Source organism: Sesamum indicum, linkage group LG15 (assembly GCF_000512975.1).
Source record: "Sesamum indicum cultivar Zhongzhi No. 13 linkage group LG15, S_indicum_v1.0, whole genome shotgun sequence".
Taxonomy (NCBI): Eukaryota; Viridiplantae; Streptophyta; class Magnoliopsida; order Lamiales; family Pedaliaceae; genus Sesamum; species Sesamum indicum.
Window position 1 is genome coordinate 2,919,211 of NC_026159.1, and position 20,033 is coordinate 2,939,243.

At 36.3% G+C, this 20,033-nt stretch overlaps 5 protein-coding genes and 1 non-coding gene across 7 annotated transcripts in view; 4 read left to right on the forward strand and 2 right to left on the reverse strand.

Annotated features, from left to right (window-relative positions):
- On the reverse strand, positions 4,437 to 4,517 carry TRNAL-AAG. The gene has a single exon. It is a non-coding gene; the product is annotated as a tRNA-Leu (tRNA).
- LOC105177622 (heat shock factor protein HSF24) lies at positions 6,211 to 9,942 on the forward strand. The gene is made up of 2 exons (XM_011100835.2): positions 6,211 to 6,781; positions 9,163 to 9,942. The coding sequence occupies exons 1-2, from the start codon at positions 6,578 to 6,580 to the stop codon at positions 9,772 to 9,774; spliced, it is 816 nt and encodes a 271-aa protein (XP_011099137.1). The 5' UTR covers positions 6,211 to 6,577; the 3' UTR covers positions 9,775 to 9,942.
- On the forward strand, positions 10,195 to 12,296 carry LOC105177623 (red chlorophyll catabolite reductase, chloroplastic). Its single transcript, XM_011100836.2, has 2 exons — positions 10,195 to 10,726; positions 11,527 to 12,296. Exons 1-2 carry the CDS (start codon positions 10,388 to 10,390, stop codon positions 12,136 to 12,138), a joined length of 951 nt encoding a protein of 316 aa, XP_011099138.1. The 5' UTR covers positions 10,195 to 10,387; the 3' UTR covers positions 12,139 to 12,296.
- LOC105177624 (red chlorophyll catabolite reductase-like) lies at positions 13,066 to 14,863 on the forward strand. Its single transcript, XM_011100837.2, has 2 exons — positions 13,066 to 13,543; positions 14,173 to 14,863. The coding sequence occupies exons 1-2, from the start codon at positions 13,214 to 13,216 to the stop codon at positions 14,782 to 14,784; spliced, it is 942 nt and encodes a 313-aa protein (XP_011099139.1). The 5' UTR covers positions 13,066 to 13,213; the 3' UTR covers positions 14,785 to 14,863.
- Positions 15,017 to 19,519, forward strand: LOC105177627 (pentatricopeptide repeat-containing protein At2g39620-like). The gene is made up of 2 exons (XM_020699023.1): positions 15,017 to 18,423; positions 18,499 to 19,519. Exons 1-2 carry the CDS (start codon positions 15,642 to 15,644, stop codon positions 18,588 to 18,590), a joined length of 2,874 nt encoding a protein of 957 aa, XP_020554682.1. The 5' UTR covers positions 15,017 to 15,641; the 3' UTR covers positions 18,591 to 19,519.
- LOC105177625 overlaps positions 18,999 to 20,033 on the reverse strand; it is a 9,164-nt gene continuing 8,129 nt past the window's right edge. For both annotated transcript variants that reach the window (XM_011100839.2, XM_011100838.2), the window contains one exon: positions 18,999 to 20,033. In XM_011100839.2, the coding sequence (XP_011099141.1) occupies positions 19,424 to 20,033 (610 nt within the window). In that variant the 3' untranslated portion in view covers positions 18,999 to 19,423.

Genomic DNA, 20,033 nt, shown 5'->3' on the forward strand with positions numbered 1-20,033 from the left:
TTTTGGAAATAGAGAGAGAAAAATAGAGATAAATGAGTGTGTGTTGAAAATAGATGATATGTTTGGATTTGTGTTTTGGAAAAATTTAAAATATTTTATAATAAGTGGTGTAGGTTTGATGTTGGGATTTGAGAGACAAAAATTACTGTTCATTGTCAAATTATATATTTTTATATATAAATATGTATATATATAAATATTTTATCTTTAATGTTGTACTTTTGGGAGACAAAAATTACTGTTTATTGTCAAATCATGTCTGTTTTATATTATGTATATATATAAATATATATATATATATATATTATATATAGAAAGTTGAAAAACATAAAAACACGCAGATAAGGTGTAAAAACACAAAAACAAACATTGAGTGTGTTTTATCTTGTCTCGGGAAATGCGAAAATACAAAACCAAACAAAGCCCATCTTTCTTTAATAATCTCGCTTATTTTTCTTTTCTATTTTCAGACTCTCGTCAAACAACGTTAACATGACCTCATTCAATAAATAGTTATTTCACTAGCTACAGTAATCCCAAATTCTTGCATTGTCGTGCCGCAATGAAGACAAATCCACCTGTATGTCAATATTGTGTTGTGCGATATCCGTATTATAATTTTTTAACACTGCTTCGTGCTACTATTTACACGGTGATCTAATGATATAATTATTATTTTTTGACTTCAAATTTTTAGTTCGTACAAAAAATGCAGAGGTTGTTTCTTCATTTTCACGTACTAAAGAAGAATCGCCCATGAAACTACTTCTCCTCTAGCAACCTTCAGACCATCTCTACCGGCTGTTCATCCCAAAAATTGAAACATACAATAATACCTTGCTCTTTCTTAGCAAGCTGATCAGTACATCCCTTTTTTCCTTTTGATGTGTTTTAACTTACTTTGCCTTCCCTTCACCAAGTCCCAGCAATTCAACTATGATCGTCTTTGTCCCTAGATTTCAATTAAAGATCCGCCCCGCCCCAGTAGACCTTTTCCGTCTCTTAAGAGCCATCGCATTACTATTTTGTTGTCGTGTAATTGATCATTCTTTTTCAATTATATATAAATTATAGTGCATTAATACACTTATTTTTAACTAATTCAAGTATGATCACACTCGATTCGAGTTAAAAATTTTCGAATTTTAGACTTCTAATTCTCCATTGTTGTAGATAAGGTTTATCTTTGAGTATACTAAGTGGGACTAAATTGATCAAATTAAACAATGTATGAATGATCATTGATGAAATTATGAGAATTAACTTTTCTTTAAATTGAGATATCATTTATTAGAGGAGAGAGAGAGAGAGAGAGAGAGAGAGAGAGAGAGAGAGAGAGAGAGAGAGAGAGAAGACTGCCTCGTGGTCGCATATGATGCCAAAGATAATGATTAAATAGTGCCAACTCCTTGTGGGCCAAGAAATTTGGACAGGACCCAGTGTTGAGTACTATGTGTACGTGTATTCTCGATTTCCAAATAGTGGCAGCACTATTACAATATACATTGGGCCCTGTTTGGACAAAAGCAAATTGGGAAATAAACGCAGCAGCTGTTGAAGCACATGCCTTGTTATTACCAAATCGAATAAATCTTGGACGAGGTTATTTTTGAATCCAACGTACAAAAATTCGTCCAAGGATTTGATTGAGATTTGAGGGCTCTCCTGTTATTGTTGGCACGTCTTAAAATATTTCAATTACATTTTGACAGATCATCTTATTTAACTTTTAAAGTATGAGTAATGTTAATTATATATATTTTTAATTTTTCAACATATCATTATATGTTTGTGTAACACTAAAGTGTAATAAAAAGATTTCATTGGAAAGATTATGCGTAAATCTGCAATATATTATAACTTGCTTTATCGATATTTGGTTTCACTAAAAATTTATGATAGATGGAATAGAAATTCAGAGAATAAGAAAAACATGCTTCAATAACTCGAAATTGAAAAATAATATTTTATTATTGAATGATCCTGTTATTAGAATTTTTTATAATTTGAAAAAGTATATATAACATCTCCAGGGCTTACTTTAGTCTAACAAATAAATCCCTCTATTAGTCAAATTTCATTGAATGTATTGATGTTAACAAACCACCTTCCCTGAGGTTCGGCATAATTACAAATGTCTTTTTGTTATTTGAAAAATTACAAATACCCCTGATTTTTTTTTTAAAGGATATGCCATTGATCTTAACTTATTTAAATAATTGCCCAATTATAAATCCTAATGGTTGTATTTCTCTAAATTTATGTGTGAGGGGCTACATTGTTATTGAAAATAAAAAGTAAGGAACCAAAATGATTTAAAGAGAAAAAGTTTTATATGGGTAAAATTAAAAATTCACCCACAGGAGGAACTAATTTCAAATGAGTTGAAAAAAATAAGGATTACTTTGAAGTTGAATCAAATGCAAGGGATTTACCCCTAAAATTATAGCAGATGTCGATTAATTATAGCCGAAATTTAAATTTTGTATTGGTTTTATTTGAACGTGATAGATAGCATTAATTTATTATAAATTTAGAGCGTAACTATTTATACTATAAGAAAATAATTAATGTTTTTTGTACTGCAAGTTTAGTAAGTATTTCTTCACAATCATCTCAATGCTACATCCGATATTTTGGGCACCAAGTATATAAATGATTGATACGTATTTTATTTTTTAAAATCACGAGGTATGAGCCCACTAGAAGAAAATTTATCATATAATCATGGCTAAATTTTATAACAAAAATTAAATAGTCGTAGTAATAATCACTGACCACGACCATGCAATAATTATCGACCGTAATGTTTACGAAATCAACTAAAATATTTGTCATGGTTAAAAATCATGTCAAAAACATCCGCCATTGCAAAAATAATTTTCACGGTAAATAAGCTAAATTTTTTTGCATAAACCATGATTAATATTTTAATCAATACCCAAAAAAAATTATAGCAAATAATAAATTTTTGTTTGAGTGGCCAATTATCCATACATTAGTGCACCAAATTAAACAATGATGTAGCACTTATTTGATCATTTCTTCACTAAGATCCAAATTGACCATAACTGCATGCATCTTGTTTCACTGTCGATCCATATCCTTTCGTTCCATTTCAATTTGGTCAAGGAGAGGAATTCACACTGCTGTGCTGTTTCAGTCTTATTCTTACATTAGATACTTCCAAATTTCCATTTCATTGCACCGCAACTTCTTTCCGTCCGCCCAACCTTTTGTTACTTTCACATTGGGGCAGTCAAACATATTGCAGTCTTTATTACAGGAAGGAAACGGAAAGAGAACGTCTGATGATGTTTGGTCATAGGTAGAAAGTTGTACAGATTGAAGGACGTTTGTCGTAGCCCATCAATTTCTGGATATTTTTGTCCCGCCTTCGACTTCAAATGTAAACTGCATACCGCATTCCGACATACAATTAATATAGTCTAGAAAGTGGACTAACATTATCGGTATGTTTTTTTTTTTTTTTAACGTGGGTTCAAGTCATACCGATCGTGGTATTTAGTCTACTCTTAATAGATTTATATTGTTCTTTTTTTTCTTTTCACTTTGAATTTGTTGGTCGATTTAGAAATGATTAATAGTTCTGACACGAGAGGGTATTATTAAGAAAAGAATTCCAACTAATAAGTGGACTTAAAATTTATTATAATAGCACAAAATATAGTTTATAACGCATGTTCGAAGATTTTTAGATACTTTATAACATAGAATTATTCAAATAAATAGAAAAAAACTATTATTTTATACTTAAAATCCTTAATTTTTAATTCAAATACTAGCGAGATTTACTCAAAGATAGACATTTTGCTATATAGCTGTTGTTGACCAAGTCTGGGACCTGCTATGGTACAGTGCTATAAAAGTGGTCTATGTTGAAATTTAACTTATTTTATTTTCTCCAATGAGTATTATTAAAATTAATGAGATTACAAGTAATTAAATTTACATAATATTTTTTAGTTTTATGATATCACGTATTACTCACATCTAACATTTTATAACTTCACATTCATAATTCTACCACACCTTTCTATATACGTAATCTTGTCGAGTAAAACTTAAAATCTCGTAATTACAACAAAATTTCGGTATCTTTTCTTGGACCAGATTGCCCTTGAAATAAAACAGCCTTATGATTATTGATTTAAAGAATGAATGGTAAAGGTTGTTTTTACATAATATTTTAAAGCGACTAATTCAAATACAAAATTAAGAAACATAGTCCGACATACATTCATGGAATATGAAATTTAACTACTTCCTACAATATGGTTTAATAAAGACAACAAGTAATAAAAAAAGTATAATATTTAAAATTATATAATGTGTCTGTCTTTTTGGAAAGAAAATATAGAAAGAAAAAAAATCCCCACATGGCAGCACATATAATCAAGATTCTTTTCGTGATTTGTTGAGAGTGGGATTCGAACCCACGCCCTTTCGGACCAGAACCTTAATCTGGCGCCTTAGACCAACTCGGCCATCTCAACTTACACAGCAGATTCATAAAGAAAAGAAGGATGCCTTATATTTTTGTTGACGACTTCTATGAGAAGCCACGATTTCTTCTTCCAACATTATTTAATAATTTAAGAATACCAGATGAGATAGAACAACTTGTAATTAATGAATTTATCGTCTTCGACGTCAACACGAAAAGAAAAAGAAAATAATATCAATAAGAAAGAGTTACTACCCGTATAGTAAAGGAATGTATTGGTTAAAGATATATATCATATACTATATGTAGCTAGATTAAAATTATTTTTAGTATTATACTTACAGAAATAATTAAATTATTATTTATGTAAATCAATTCATTGTGTCTGATCCAATGAATGTTGTATTTGAACTATGTTTTGAGATAGACAAATTAATTTCAATCAGAGTAAGAATGGGTATATGAGAATGCAACAGTTACCTCAACTACTGAAGTTAATTTGGTTTATAAGGAACTAGGTCGAGAGGAAGAACTTAACAAATGGTACAAGTTACGCACCATTTGCATGAACCAACATACCAAATTCTGGGCTTTATAGAAAAGGCATAATCAACAGTTGTCATAATAGACTGTCAGTTGGATCAATAAAAAACGAGCAAATTCCAACAATATCAAAACTCGTTCGATCTAATTAATTACTTTCAGTAAATTAAATAAAATTTCCAAAGATCATTTTTGGAAGTGGAAAATGATGCGATCGAACTGGTTGTACGAGAGCCTTTTGAATTTGTAGGAAATAAATTTAAAATCAATATGTGCTACAATTATTAGAATCGTCCCCACAAAAACACTCTAATGATCAAATTATGAACATGGCCTAAGAGGTCTTGTGGCCTAAAACACAACTGTGTTCTCTATAGATTGCATGGGTAGAATCGAGAGTGAGTAACACAGTCCCCAACATGACGTTGTCCCTTGGCCGTGTACTTGATGGGCGCGAGCTGCACATAGGGGGTAGAGGCCAGCATAGTCGAAGGATTTCATTCTTGTACTATTAATAAAAGTTACATTTTATCTAAAAAAATGTCTTGTAGTCGTGACTCAATAACTACATAAAGGAGTATTGACAACCTTCACTCAATGTACAAAACCTAATGAGCTTTTTAAATACCACGTATTCAATTATAAAAAGTGTATTTTATAGATTGTCAAATTAGATTGGCCCAACTCGACTTAACCCGTCCAAAAACACAAGACGCAAATCCTCATCAATTAAGTCATTTGGAGCTTCTTCCACAAGGGGCAAGAAGGGTACAACATCCTTTTACCCACGTAAGATGAAAAAAGATCAACACAAGAGAAACTCAAATGCTAACATTTCTTTGTAGAAAACTAATCACGTTGACTAGGTAAATATCGCCCACAAAGTTGTAATCAAGAGAGGAGATATTCAACAAACATAAAAAATATTTTTCCACACTCCAGCAAACTAAAATATTAATAGTATAGATGAAGAAATTCACAAAACAAACAAACAGAGCATTGATATAGTTGGATTGGATGAGAGGGGGTCAGAAAAATGAGGACGACAGGGAGGAGGAGGAGACAAAGCCGCGCAGATTTCTTACTTAGGTTGGTTGTTGGAAAAGTTTGAAATAGTAGTAAAGTCCGTTGTAATTTCTAAATTGTTCTAGAAACCCCATGTCACTTTCTTTGGACCGCCCCAACTATTTAAATTCCCCAACACCCATAACGCTCTTCTACTCTAGAAAAAAGAAGCAAGAATCAACTGCTGCCTGCAACCTGCAACCTGCAACTACTCTCTTCCTTTCCTTCTCCGTAGAAGTTATGGTCTGGCGGATTATCAGATCATCATCATCATCAACCAATGGAAGTTGCTAAAGTCCCAAAGCACGATCTCGTCCATTCTCGCGTTTTTCTCTTCGGATTTTACTGCTGGGGTTGGGAATTCCTCACTGCCCTTTTGCTCTTTAGTTGCTGATTCATCGTTTATATATATAGTATAAATTTAATTCTGTGGAGGGAGAAGACAAGTGTGAAGTGGGTTTTTTGTTTTTGCGATTTTGATTTTGTTGGATTGGTGAGGAAATGGGGCAAAGGTCTGTTCCGGCGCCGTTTTTGACGAAGACGTACCATTTGGTGGATGATCCGAAGACGGACGACGTGATCTCGTGGAACGAGGCTGGTACGACGTTTGTGGTGTGGAAAACAGCGGAATTCGCTAAGGATTTGCTGCCTAATTACTTCAAGCACAACAATTTCTCCAGCTTCGTTCGTCAGCTCAATACCTATGTAAGTAATGACTCTCCTTCTTCATTAGTTTCCTCAATTCATTCTCGTGTCTTGTACGTATGTACGTATATATGAAGGGAGTAATATAATTAATGTTTCTGTCCCACAATTGAATGTGGTCCGCTTTAATGAAGAAGAGTGTGATTACCATTGTAACTATAGGCAAAAGATCAATTAATAGCCAAAAATATACTATAATTTGTTTATTTATAATAACAGATGAGTGCATAAATTGCATTAAATTGAAAAGATATGTAATAAAGTAGCTCAACCTACTTTTTGCATCTATTGACTCCACCACATAAAGCATCGAAGAAATTGTTCTGTAATATTCTTCTTGCATAGCTTTATATTCGTGTTTGTTTGTGTGTGTGTGTGTGTGTGTGTGTGTGAGAGAGAGAGAGAGAGAGAGAGAGAGAGAGAGAGAGAGAGCTTGTGTAGAAGAAGTTTCTCGTGTTGAACTTTATTTGATTTCACACGTACCAAACAAGGACTTAAGGATACAAAATGTGATTGTTTACCGGCGTTTGACTTTAAGCGAAAAGGTTGTAGGTGGGGAAGTGGTCCGGCTTTCATTCTCTTACCTGTCTGTCTAGATAAAACTGCGACTACCCAACAAACAAGCGCCCACCTAATTTTTCGGCAAATATGGTAAGAATGGTGTGATGTTTGGGAGATGGGTAGTGCTTATCTTAGGACCAATAGCGCCACATAAACAATTTGCTTGCTGGCTAGGAAAAATTCTTACCTAAATAAGAAATAATTACAGAGCAAGCGTGATATATTTATCAATCAATTCTTTTTAAATTATACACAATTACACAATAAATATATTATTTTTGTCACATAATTGATTTAAATCCGATTAATTTCAATCTGGATTAAAATTTTCATACAAAAAACAAATATTTGTTTGTCGAGCGTAACACGTTTTCAGATTTCATTTGATGAGTTTGATTATTATTATTGTTCTCCTTTTGTTTTTACCGATTTAAATACTAAATCGTTTTCTTGCTTTACTGTGATCAAGACAGAAGCCTATGTTACAAAAAAAGAAAAAATACTTTTGAGATTTTTAAAGTTCCTTGGACAGATTCTCACATCTAACGTGGTGATATTTTAACAATAATACAACGTAGATCCTACAACCTTGATTATTATATGATACGATCTTTACGTAGGATTCTCTGTCCGAACGTGTTGATTTGTATTTTTTCGAACTTGGTCTTCTACAAATGAGTGGTAATATCATATATTGTCTTTGATAATAGTATAGATATGTTAGTTTCTTCCAGATGTCCAATATAATAGTGAGAGCATACGTAGAGAGAGAATAGAGAAGTTCAACGAGGGTGGGCGCTGTACAGTATACAAACCTACATGCGTCGAGGCGTTGGTCGGAATAAGCAATTGACCCAAAGTTTAAACTTTTCCGAATTGACGGCTGAGATGGCAATTTTTTCTTCCTATGCCGCTGTTGGGAGTCAACATCATCATGTGATGTGGTTTTACAATTGTTAAAGTTGTAAGAAATGAGGTGTCAGAAGTGAATTTAGTCTTGATTTTAGGTGGGACGTGACGGCTTGCATTTGTAGTGCGATTTAGAGGAATCTAGAGAACCATAAAACATGGTTGGAAGTGCTTTTATTTGTGATGGTAATTGATTTAAGCTAGAAAAAATGAAGGTAATCTTTATAGATTATTTCTCTGGTTAATTCAAGAACAAGTTGTTGGAATAGTTATTCTAGTTAAGTTTTGAAAACACGGACAATGATAGTAGTCCTTGATGCCTAAGTTAATGGAGTTGATGCTTTGAATCGACAAATTATCTGATCGAGAATTATTTATAAAAGATGGTTTAGTTGAACTAAACACATTAATATGACCAGAATCAATCCTAAATTTGAGATATATTGAGTGCGTATGTCATTCATTCCATTTTGAAAATTTCTTATATAGATTATATTGGTCGAATTTAAATAATAATACTTGTGTTGTATACTTATTATATGATTAATTGGTTATCTTCTAATATTGTATGTGAATAAGTGTACTTTACCTGTCGTATAATTGGTTCAAATTTGACCAGATTCGATCAGGATTATAATTTTAGATCAGGATTATAATTTTAGATCAACAGTACCCCTAATAACAAGAGAAGTAGATTCGTGAAGTTTTTGGTAAGTTGAAGTGAGGTTGGGGTATTTAGGTCTTTGTAGTAATATGTAATGGTGGAACCCATAATACAAGTAATGATAACATAATTGTGTAATATTTTCAACAACGAAATGAGTTAGTTCGGATGTTACTTGTGTTGTAAATTTACGTTGTCAGTTAAAAGTTGAGAAAATTGATGTTTCCTTACGCATGCCTTTGCTCAGGGTTTTCGGAAAACTGTTCCGGACAAATGGGAATTCGCCAATGAAAACTTCAAGCGTGGAGAAAAAGAGCTGCTCGCGCAAATTCGCCGCCGGAAAACCGCATCTACGCAGAACCCAGGCAGCGGGAAGCCTGGAGCCGCCGACAATCTTGCTTCACCGGCGAGCTCCGGTGAGGACTTGGGGTCAAGCTCCACGTCGTCTCCTGATTCCAAGAACCCTGGATCTCTGGAGACGCACGTGTCGGCTCAGCTCGCTGATTTGTCCGGCGAGAACGAGAAGCTGAGGAAAGATAACCAAATGCTGAGCTCGGAGCTTGCACAAACCAGGAAGCAATGCGATGAGTTGATAGCTTTCCTGACTCAGCGTGTGAAGGTGGCTCCTGAGCAGATCAGCCACATTATGAATCTGCAGGTGGGTGGCGGAAATTCTGATTGTGATGATCACGAAACTGAGAATTGTATGAAATTGTTCGGGGTGATGGTGAAAAAGAAGAGGGGTTGTAGTGAGAATACGGATTTTTCAGGGCCAAATAGGAAAGAAACAAAAACAAGTATGGAGGTTAGTGTTCCATGGTTGAAGATCTCGGAGGAGAGCAGCAAGGTATGTAACTGACCACCAGATCATGCCACGTGTTCTTGGATAGGGCAGACATTATTAAGGTAGCGTAGGAAGAGTGTCCAACCGTAAGGCTGCGATGTTGTAAGGCCAGAAATAAAGGAGTTTTCTTCATCAAATTGATAAAATTCCTCCAGTTATATATGATGATGACGAGTTGGAAGATCAAAAGCAAATGGGTTTTCCCTTCTCACATTTTAATGTAAATTTTCAGTTCTTGGAGTCTATGTTTGTATACGGACAATTGAACACTTGTATAAATTTAAGTGTTTCTTATATTGTCGCGACGTTCCTTTATAATTTTCCGCAAAAGGATATTTCAGTCTCTTTGTCGGAAGAGGCGGGCTTGGAGTAGGATGTCTGAATTGGGCCTTCTTGCCCATTTTGATTGGTTGGGCCACGACGAAGACATAGTAGCCCAACTACACTACACTATTGATAGGCCTGGAACTTAATATCTCCTGAATTAATATTCCTTTTATTATTAGAAATTCACGAAATAAACATTACACAAAACAAATAGTAATCCAACACACTCACAGTGCTGCCACTGCCATTGGCCGGCTATAAATATCTGGTATGTGCTTAAAACGGGAAAGCGGAAAAGCTGATGGCAATGATTTCTGGCGGTTTCTCATACTCCGCGTTGCGTCTCCGACTGCCTTCTTGTTCCATTCCAAGTTCTCGCCTTCCAGTATCAAGAACCCGATCTTCAGGCTCGTCAGCATCCATGGACTCCGGCGATGAGCTGAGACAGAAATACATGGAGTTTCCTTATGTCTCCGGCCCGCACAGAGACCTGATGGTGGAGCTGCTATCTTCTGTGGAAACCAGGCTTGGATCCTCGCTGCAACCTTGTACTCTTCCACCCCATGTACGACATTTTGGGAATCCTGCTGGCACCGCTTATGCTTGTATCCAGCTCAGACACGGGCTGCCTTCTTCTCAGGTACCTTCTTCTTCTCTATCCTTTCTTTTTATTTTTACTTTTTAGATGCTTGAAAGTGATTGTTTTTGCTTTAGTGTGAAAATAGTTAGGAATTAAGATGTGGGCTTTTCTTGGAGTGTTAGTGTATGGCTGTTCTGGTAACGAAACGATAAAAAATTCTAACTTGGCTGGAGTTTGATTGACTTAATTTGAACTAATTATGTAACAAGTGTAATATATTATTTTGATTAATGTATTGTTCAAGAAGATTATTAATTAGATCAAAGCTGTTTTGAATAAAAAATTTCACGAAAAGGTGTAGTGCTAATAAGCCTGGGCTTTGGGGTGAGGGGTTGGAGGGGATCACATGAAAGAAAATCAAAACCAAGAAAAATGTGAGAATTAGTAGTGCCCCGATGGTTGTATGTTGATATAAGCTTCCGGTTCATGCTTTATTTAAAATAAAATAATATTAAAGGAAATTTCATTAACCAAATCCAAGATTCATGTAATGATTCAGGCAATGAGTGAGAAACCTCGTACTTATATAATAAGCATAAATTCCTGGTTGTCTTGCTCACATGTGGTTGAAAAGGGGTTAAGTTCTACCAACCCCTGCTTATATAACTGCAAACTTTACGGATACTTTACACATGAGTTCTGTGGAAACTTTACTTGCTCACTTCGTTATATGACTTGTGCAAGTTGGTTAGAGAACATGGTACTGAAGCACTCACGCTATGTTTAGACTATAGCTTCTCGAACTATATGCCAGATCGATCATATTCTCAAGTTCTTAGGACAATCTGAATATGTATTAGATTGATTTCATATTGGGAGGTTGGATTCACAGCAAGTTGCCATCTGGCGGAGCCTTGAACATAACGAGCCTCTCAGGCTATCTGAATTCCTCGACTGATGCCCCAAACTTCCGCCTGGAGCTCATCCAGAGCATCCCAACTTCGCTCATCCTAGTTCTTGATTTGACTCCACGAAAAGACCTCATCTTGCACCCCCATCACCTCAAAACCTATTATGAAGATACTCTATTGGACAGATACAGGCAACGCCTCCATATGCTGCCAGAGGTGAGTCCTTACATCTCACCGTCTCTGTATGTACGAGCTGCTGTTTCTCCGACAGCAATTCTAGTCAGCATAGACGTTGGAGCCGGTGAAACAACAAATATTGAAGAGATCATCCGGGACCATGTTGGTCCCGTCGCCAAGGAGTTGCTCCAATTTTGGATTGAGTCATGCGCCTGTACTGAGAGACGTGTTGGGGAGCCCGAGACGGCGTATTTAGCTGAAAGGGATCGAATAATAAAGAATAAAACTATCGAGCTGGATCTTGGCTCAAGTTTCCCAAGGTTGTTCGGACAAGATGTAGCTGATAGAGTATTAACTGTCCTAAAAGAACATTACAACAAGTAGTTCTCTGCTTTCTAGATGTCAATATTGACATTTACTGTGCAAATCGCTTGCAGTTATAGTAAGAGTATGTAGCTGCTTGGTCTTCATTATTTACACGTTTTCTATAGTCCCTACTGCATAGCTTCGCCACATCAACTTTTTTTAAGTAACAAATATTATTAGTAAGGAAAAATTTATTAGATTGCCGTTAATTCTGTGTTGTTATTTTAATATTTCAATAAAAAATAATATTTATAATTATATTAAATTGTAGAGAGCTTGTTCTAATTTATTTATTTATTTTTTTTTTGGCTAATATGGAAGGGCATTTTTTGAGTTTATCATTTTTTTTTTTTGACAGAACCAACGGATGTTAATATTAGGGATATTAATAATTCCCTAAAAAATGAGGTTGTTACTATAATTAGGCCAAGCCATAGAAATTTGCATGTAATTTACCCTAAAATGAAAGTCTTTTTATACTCCCTCATTTTCAAAGATGGAAATTTTATCCATATTAAATTTAATTGAACTGAATCAATCATATAACAAATAAAATTGTATTTATTATATAACTAATCACTCTTTAATTACACCTTTCTCTAATAAGATTTAGTATAATTATATATAATTTTTTTTATGATTTAAAAGATTACATCTAGTTTATTGACATTTGTTTCTACTCGAAAATAAATGCAATCATTAATAAAATTTATGAAATTTGCTGACATTGGCAAAAGAGTAGAATAAAAATTCATATTTATCTATAATTGACTTATTACAAATTCATTACACATTAAACAATTTTTCTCTGATCGAAGTACTGTTGTATATTTTCACACTGATATATATATATATATATATATAGTTAAGAGTATTAAATATAATTTCAAAAATTATAAAAAAATTACTTCATAAAGAGCAACGTAATTTATCCTTTTCTAACTATACATCACTTACAGCGGAAGTGTATGTTAATTGATTTAGATAGTAGCGGGCAGCCAAACTCAATCTGCGTTGGAATTTCACATCAATAATTGGTGCTAGGCTACAAATGTATCTCACCAGTGCCTAAAACGAGAAAGTAGAAGCTCTTATGGCTGTAATTTCTGGGTGTTTCTCATACTCCGCTTTCCATTTCCCACTGCCTTCTTGTTCCACTCCAAGTTCTCGCCTTTCAGTGTCAAGAATCCGATTGTCAGCTTCCATGAATTCCAGCGATGAGCTTAGAGCCAAATTGATGGAGTTTCCGCATGTCTCTGCCCCGCACAGAGACCTAATGGTGGAGCTGCTATCCTCTGTGGAAACCCGCCTTGGCTCCTCGCTGCAACCTTGTATTCTCCCACCCGATGTACAACGCTTTGAGAATCCTGCTGGCACCGCCTCTGCTTCTCTCCAGCTCAGACCCGGCCTGCCTTCTTCTCAGGTATCCTCTTCTTATGATTTTTGTATTTTCTAAAATAATTTTAGATACTTAAAAGTAATTTTTTTGCTGTAGTATGAAATTAATTAGATTTTAAGACGTGGGGTTTTCTTGGGGTGTTTGAATATAGCTGTGATCTTTAGATTTCTGCTAAACATGATGTTGGTGTAGTAGTTCGGATGATGAAATGAGATAGCGTATGGAATCAAATCACATGTTGATATAGATGCTTTTTCTCGTTTGAAGAATTTAATGAACTGGAAGAAAAGTTAAAAGGGAAATTTCATTGATCAAATTCATAGAAATTTGATTGAGGTAATGACTGAGAAACATCCTACCTATGTAAGCACAAATTCCTCGTCTTATTGTTCATATGTGGTTGGAAATATTGTAGTGTGTGCCAAAATGATAAGAAAAAAGCTGTTGAATTCCACCAACAACTGCTTGTGAAAGTGCAAACTTTCTTGATGCTCTTAATTTTACCTCAAGAGTATACTCTCACTTTAACTTGCGAATGCAAATGGAACAAGTCATGGTATTGAAGTACTAGCAATATGTTTAGGATTTATAGTTTCTTGAATTACATGCCAGATCGAATTCTCAAGTTCTAGGAAAATCTGAATATGTATCAGATTGATCTCATATTGGGAGGTTGGATTCACTGCAAGTTGCCGTCTGGAGGAGCCTTGAACATAACGAGCCTCTCTGGCTATTTGAAAGCCTCGACTGATGCGCCGCACTTCCTGCTGGATCTCATCCAGGGCAGCCCGACTTCGCTTGTCCTAATTCTTGATTTGAGTCCAAGAAAAGACCTCATCTTGCACCCCAATCACCTCAAGACCTACTATGAAGATACACAATTGGACAGACACAGGCAACGCCTTCATACGCTGCCGGAGGTGAGACCTTATTTCTCACCGTCTCTTGGTGTACGAGCTCTTCTTTCTCCGACAGCAATAATAGTCACCATAGATGTTGGAACCAGTGAGACAACAAATATTGAAGAGATCATTCGGGACCATGTTGGTCCAGTTGCAAAGGAGTTACTGCAATTTTGGATCGAATCATGCGCCTGTCCTGAGAGACATGTTGAGGAGTCTGAAATGGCTTATTTAGCTGAAAGGGATCGAATAATTAAGAATACAGCTATCGAGGTGGATCTTGGTTCGAGTTTCCCAAGGTTGTTCGGGCAAGATGTAGCTGATAGAGTATTAACTTTCCTAAAAGAATATTACAACAAATAATTTTCTGCCATCTAGATGTCTTATAGGCATTTATTGCCAAATCTTTTGCGTATAGTAAGTTTATTGGTCTCCATATTCACCATCTTAGTTCATGTATATGTTTATATAGCCCCTACTGTATAGTTCCACTACAAAATATGAATTTATATCTTAAAAAATGCAATATGACAGATTAGTCCATCACACGATAAGGTAAAATCATCAACACCCTCATCCAGTGTTGTGGCATATTTCTTGCAAGATGTGAACCTACCCCCATCTTCTTTGAAACTGATTTTCAGACGTCCAACGTTACTCTATATGGCATGATGAACCATGTAAATAGTTGCACTTATAAAGGTAAACTTTATATGCGCTGGATGTGAACAAAATTCTTAGTCTGGAAAATCTTTGTCTTGACTAGGTTTCCATGGATCAAACTAGTTACATGATAAGTGCAGTACACTTGCATATGACCGACTATTCTTTTTTAATTGTACATTACACACGTGTCATGTTAACATATAATCAATTCATGTATGATCACATACAATTTGGGCTCTATGATCCATCCATGTCTGATCAGGCTCTCTTTCTCCTAAGAAATGAGCATACATATGAGGGAAGATAGATAATAATATAGGAATTTACGACTGAAATGAGGTGAAGTATCGTTTGTTGAGCAAGAAAGAAGTTTTAAATCATGTGAAACCACTGATGTAATTCCTCTTGCACAATAGAAGTCTGAATCGTGGGAAACGGCAGATACCTGTAATGATGAAGTAAAAAGAAGGTAGCAGTTTATTCAAATATTCAGACTTCAATACAGCCAAACAACTAATACTACGTAATAACAGTACGATGATGCTGAAATCTTCATGGCGTGCTTACTGTCTCGTGCTTCTCTACGACGTCCATTTATGCCATATTTTTGCTCGCATCTCTCAACATCCAATCACTCGCTTCATACGAATCCCGATTTCACCAACTATTATCTTTCTGTGTTACCATTCTGCCGGAAGAGCCGAGACTTGGAGGCCTTAAAATCTCTTCTAATAGTACGTGGATTGATCAGCCACCAGCCTTTAGTTAAACACTTCATTGATCAGTGCTGCCATCTGGGTTTTCCGAATCTAGCTCTTTCAGCGTTCAAAACAATCGAAAAACCGAGTCTTTACTTGCAGAATTTAGTTCTCAGGAGCTTATCTTATGATGGGTTGTTTGAAGATGTGATGTACTTTTATCAAACATGTCGAGACTCTGGATTTTCGTCTGATAATTACACTTACCCTTTTGTGATCAAGGCGTGTGCAGCTTTATGTGATGTCTGGTTCGGTAGAATGATGCATTGTGTTGTTTTGAAGAGTGGGTTTGGAGAGAATCTGGTTGTGCAAACTGCGCTTCTAGATTTCTATTCCAAAGTCGGTGAAATGGGAAATGCACGTAAGTTGGTTGATGAAATTTCTCAACCAGATGTGGTTGCTTGGAATGCTTTGATTTCTGGATATTCTGTTAATAGGTTTGATTTTGAGGTTCTTCAGGTTCTTCAAGACATGCACACCATGTCTGTGAAGCCTAATTCCAGCACGTTTGCAAGTGTGTTTCCTGTGTGCTCCCGTGTTGGAGTTGATGACGTTGGTACTTCTGTTCATGGATTGGCTTATAAACTTGGATATACGGAGGAGGAATCTCTAGTGCCGGCTTTAATTTCAATGTATGCTAATAGTGGGAACTTGTTGGCTGCTAGACACATTTTTGATACTTCAACGAGAAACAATATTGCCATATGGAATGCAATAACTTCTGCTTACACACGGAACCATAGACCGGAAGACGCTGTTCCAGTGCTTCAAGCAATGCTACGAAATGATATAAAGCCGAATATGGTAACTTTTGTGTCTCTGCTTCCCTCTTCTGAAAATCTTGGCTGCATTTATGTTGAGTCCTTCCATGCATATTTAGTGAAATTTGGATTTGAGGAAGAGCTCTCTGTTGTCACAGCTCTTCTCTCAGTGTATGCTAAACTAGGGAATATGGATTCAGCTGAGTTCCTTTTCCATAATATACGTGTAAGGAACCTCCTGTTTTGGAATTCAACGGTGTCAGCATATGCTGGCCATGGCCTCTGTGAGCAGAGTCTTGAAGCATTCTGTCTCATGCAGAAGGATGGTTTTGTTCCAGATGCAATCTCGATTGTCAGTCTTCTTTCTTCATGCTCTGAAATGAGTGCCACTTTGCTCGGAAAGTCTGCACATGCTTTTAGTATCAAAAAGGGTATTGATTTAAACCTCAATGCATCCAATGCACTGTTGGCATTTTATTGTGATAGCAAAAAATTGGTCTATTCTTTCAGGATTTTTGAAAGAATGGTTGAAAAAAATGTTGTTTCATGGAACACAATGATTTCTGGGTGTGTAGATAATGGAGAATCAGAGAGAGCAATATTCCTATTCCATCAGATGAGGCAAGGAGGAGTAAACTTTGATTTGGTGACATTGATAACTATCCTTCCCTCTTGCCGTGAGTGTCAAAATCCGTTGCTTGGTTTAGCAATTCATAGCTATGCTCTCAAGACTGCTTTGACAACTGATATTTCCTTAGTTAACGCCCTTGTTAGCATGTACATCAATTGTGAAGAGCTTGATGCAGCAAGGTTACTCTTTGACGATATGCCAGATAAAACTGTGGTTTCATGGAATGCTGTTCTAACCGGCTACCGTTGTCATAACTTACACAAGGAGACCATCGAATTGTTTAATCAAATGATAGAGGAGGGTCAAACACCAAACTATGTAACTTTGCTTAATGTGTTGCCTGCATGCCACACCCTTCCTCAAGGTAAATCCATTCATGGTTATATCATTAGGAGGATGATTCCACTAGAAACTCCTCTTCTCACATCTCTGATGATCATGTACGCCAGATTGGAAAACTTACCATCATGGTTGAAGCTGTTCCATATTGGAGATAAGACAAGTATTTCTCTGTGGAACACTGTTATATCTGCAAATCTACTTTCAAAAGATGGTTCTATGGCATTTTCCTTCTTCCGTGAGCTGCTGCGGAACAAAATCGAGCCTGATGATGTTACAGTTCTGAACCTCATTTCAGCTTGTGTCCACCTCAAGAACTTGCACATTTCAAACTCTGTCTTGGGTTATCTGGTAAGAAAAGGATTCGACAAACACGTGGCAATTAGTAATGCCTTGATCGATATGTATGCAAAATGTGGGAACATCTCTTGTGCAAGGATGCTCTTTGAGGCAATGGCACAAAAGGACACCATTTCTTGGAGTATAATTATAAATGGTTACAGGTTGCATGGTGACGTTGAAGCCGCTCTTGCTCTTTACACACGGATGAAACTTCTTGGTTTGAAACCTGACAAAGCTACCTACCTGAGTGTATTATCAGCTTGCAGCCATGGGGGTTTTGTCGAACAGAGCAGGAAAATTTTCGACTCTATGATACACGAAGATGGTGTGTACCCAGGGCTGGAGCATTATGCATGCATGGTCGATCTTGTTGGTAGAACAGGCCGCTTGAATGAGGCATATGAACTTGTCAAAAATTTACCACATAAACCTTCCTCAAACATCCTTGGATCACTATTAGGTGCTTGTCTAAGTCATGGAAATTACCAGCTTGGAGAGGAAATAGGTAGGTTGCTCCTAGATATGAACCCAAAAGATTCTGGGTCCTATGTGATTCTCCATAATATCTATGCCGCTGCAGGAAAGTGGGTAGATGCCAACAATGTGAGGCTGGCGATGGAACAGAAGCAATTCAGTAAATCTCCAGGCGTCAGCATTCTTGATGGAATATAATTTTCCTGCAGTTTGTGATATGATATTGTTCAGTATAAACCAACAGGAGAATAACTCAAGCCCAGGCTGGTGTCAATAATAGACACTTTAAGACAGGTAAACCCAATCTCTGTCCGGTGTTACGATTGTCTAGATACCAAGAAGACCACTATTTATAAGGATCAACATTGAGATAAGGACATTATAGAGAACCTCAAGTTGATCAACATCAAATAACTGGAACAAAGTTTGAATGACGCTAAATGCCCTGCAATCGTGGCAGGAATTGAAATCATTATATCTTGGTGAAGGTATTGCGGCCAACCAAATGAAATCCTTAAAGGATTAGAAGAAAGAAACAAGCTGCAGATTCTCCAAAAGAAGGCAAAAAATTTATATTAAAAAATCAAAATTTCTTTCCAAGTAACATAATATGAATACCCACCCACACATTCATTGATAGGTTTCCCACATTTAAAAATACTACAATAAAATACTAAAAACATGTATCAGTCCAACTCTTGGAATGTTCCAATACATCAAAAATCAAGTAGCTAAAAGCGAAACATAAAACAATTTCATCTTGCAGTCAACCAAACACAATACTCAGTGCCATTCCTTCGCCATAGTTATAGTGTTCAAAACAGCAAGCCTCAGGAAAGGAACTTGACCGCTTGACTCAGAAGTGTAGCTCTCCAGCGAGTCAAGAACACAATAAAAAGGCTCCAAAAAGACCCCAAAAGCATCATAACATGAAGCTCCACAATGCAGGGGGGTAAGACAAAACCAGGCATTATTGTCAACGAAAATGCACTTGCAACATCCATAATATGCATTGCTCCATCATGTTTGTTTCATGTAGTGGAACTCCCACTAGTGGTCTGCTTAGCAACGTAAATTTGTTTCATCTTTGAAGCAGGAAAACCTTTATCCATACTGGTGGAATGGATCCTCCCATGAAAACCCATCCTCCGATGAGACCATTCATTTCCTGTGTTGTTCCTATGAGAGATTACTCCTCTTTGATAATTATAGCCAGCAGTATTACCCTGTTGGGTCGATTTCTGAGCGAACTGAGTCTTGACAGAACTTGCACTCTGGTGTTTGCCATTCTCGACTGTGTCAGCCTTGCTGGATTCAGCATTTGCACTTCCTGATGAGTTTTGAACTGCAACATTCTGCCCAGATGAAGATGATGTGGATCTCAATGAACCAGAATCTACTAATCCTAGTTCGGAAGGAAATGGGGCCACATTTGTATCTGGAGCAACAGTGAAACTTGAGCTATTGTCTGATGGAGTTGGAGTTCGGGATTCTGTGAACCTTTTTACAGTTAATGATTGGTCAATTGAATGTCCGTGGTTGACTTGCGAAGGTGGCGCACCTTCTCCTTGTGGGTGCAATGGTCGAGAGGCAGGAAAAGAGTGAAGTGGAGAAGCAGGGATGTGTCCCCATCGAGCTTGG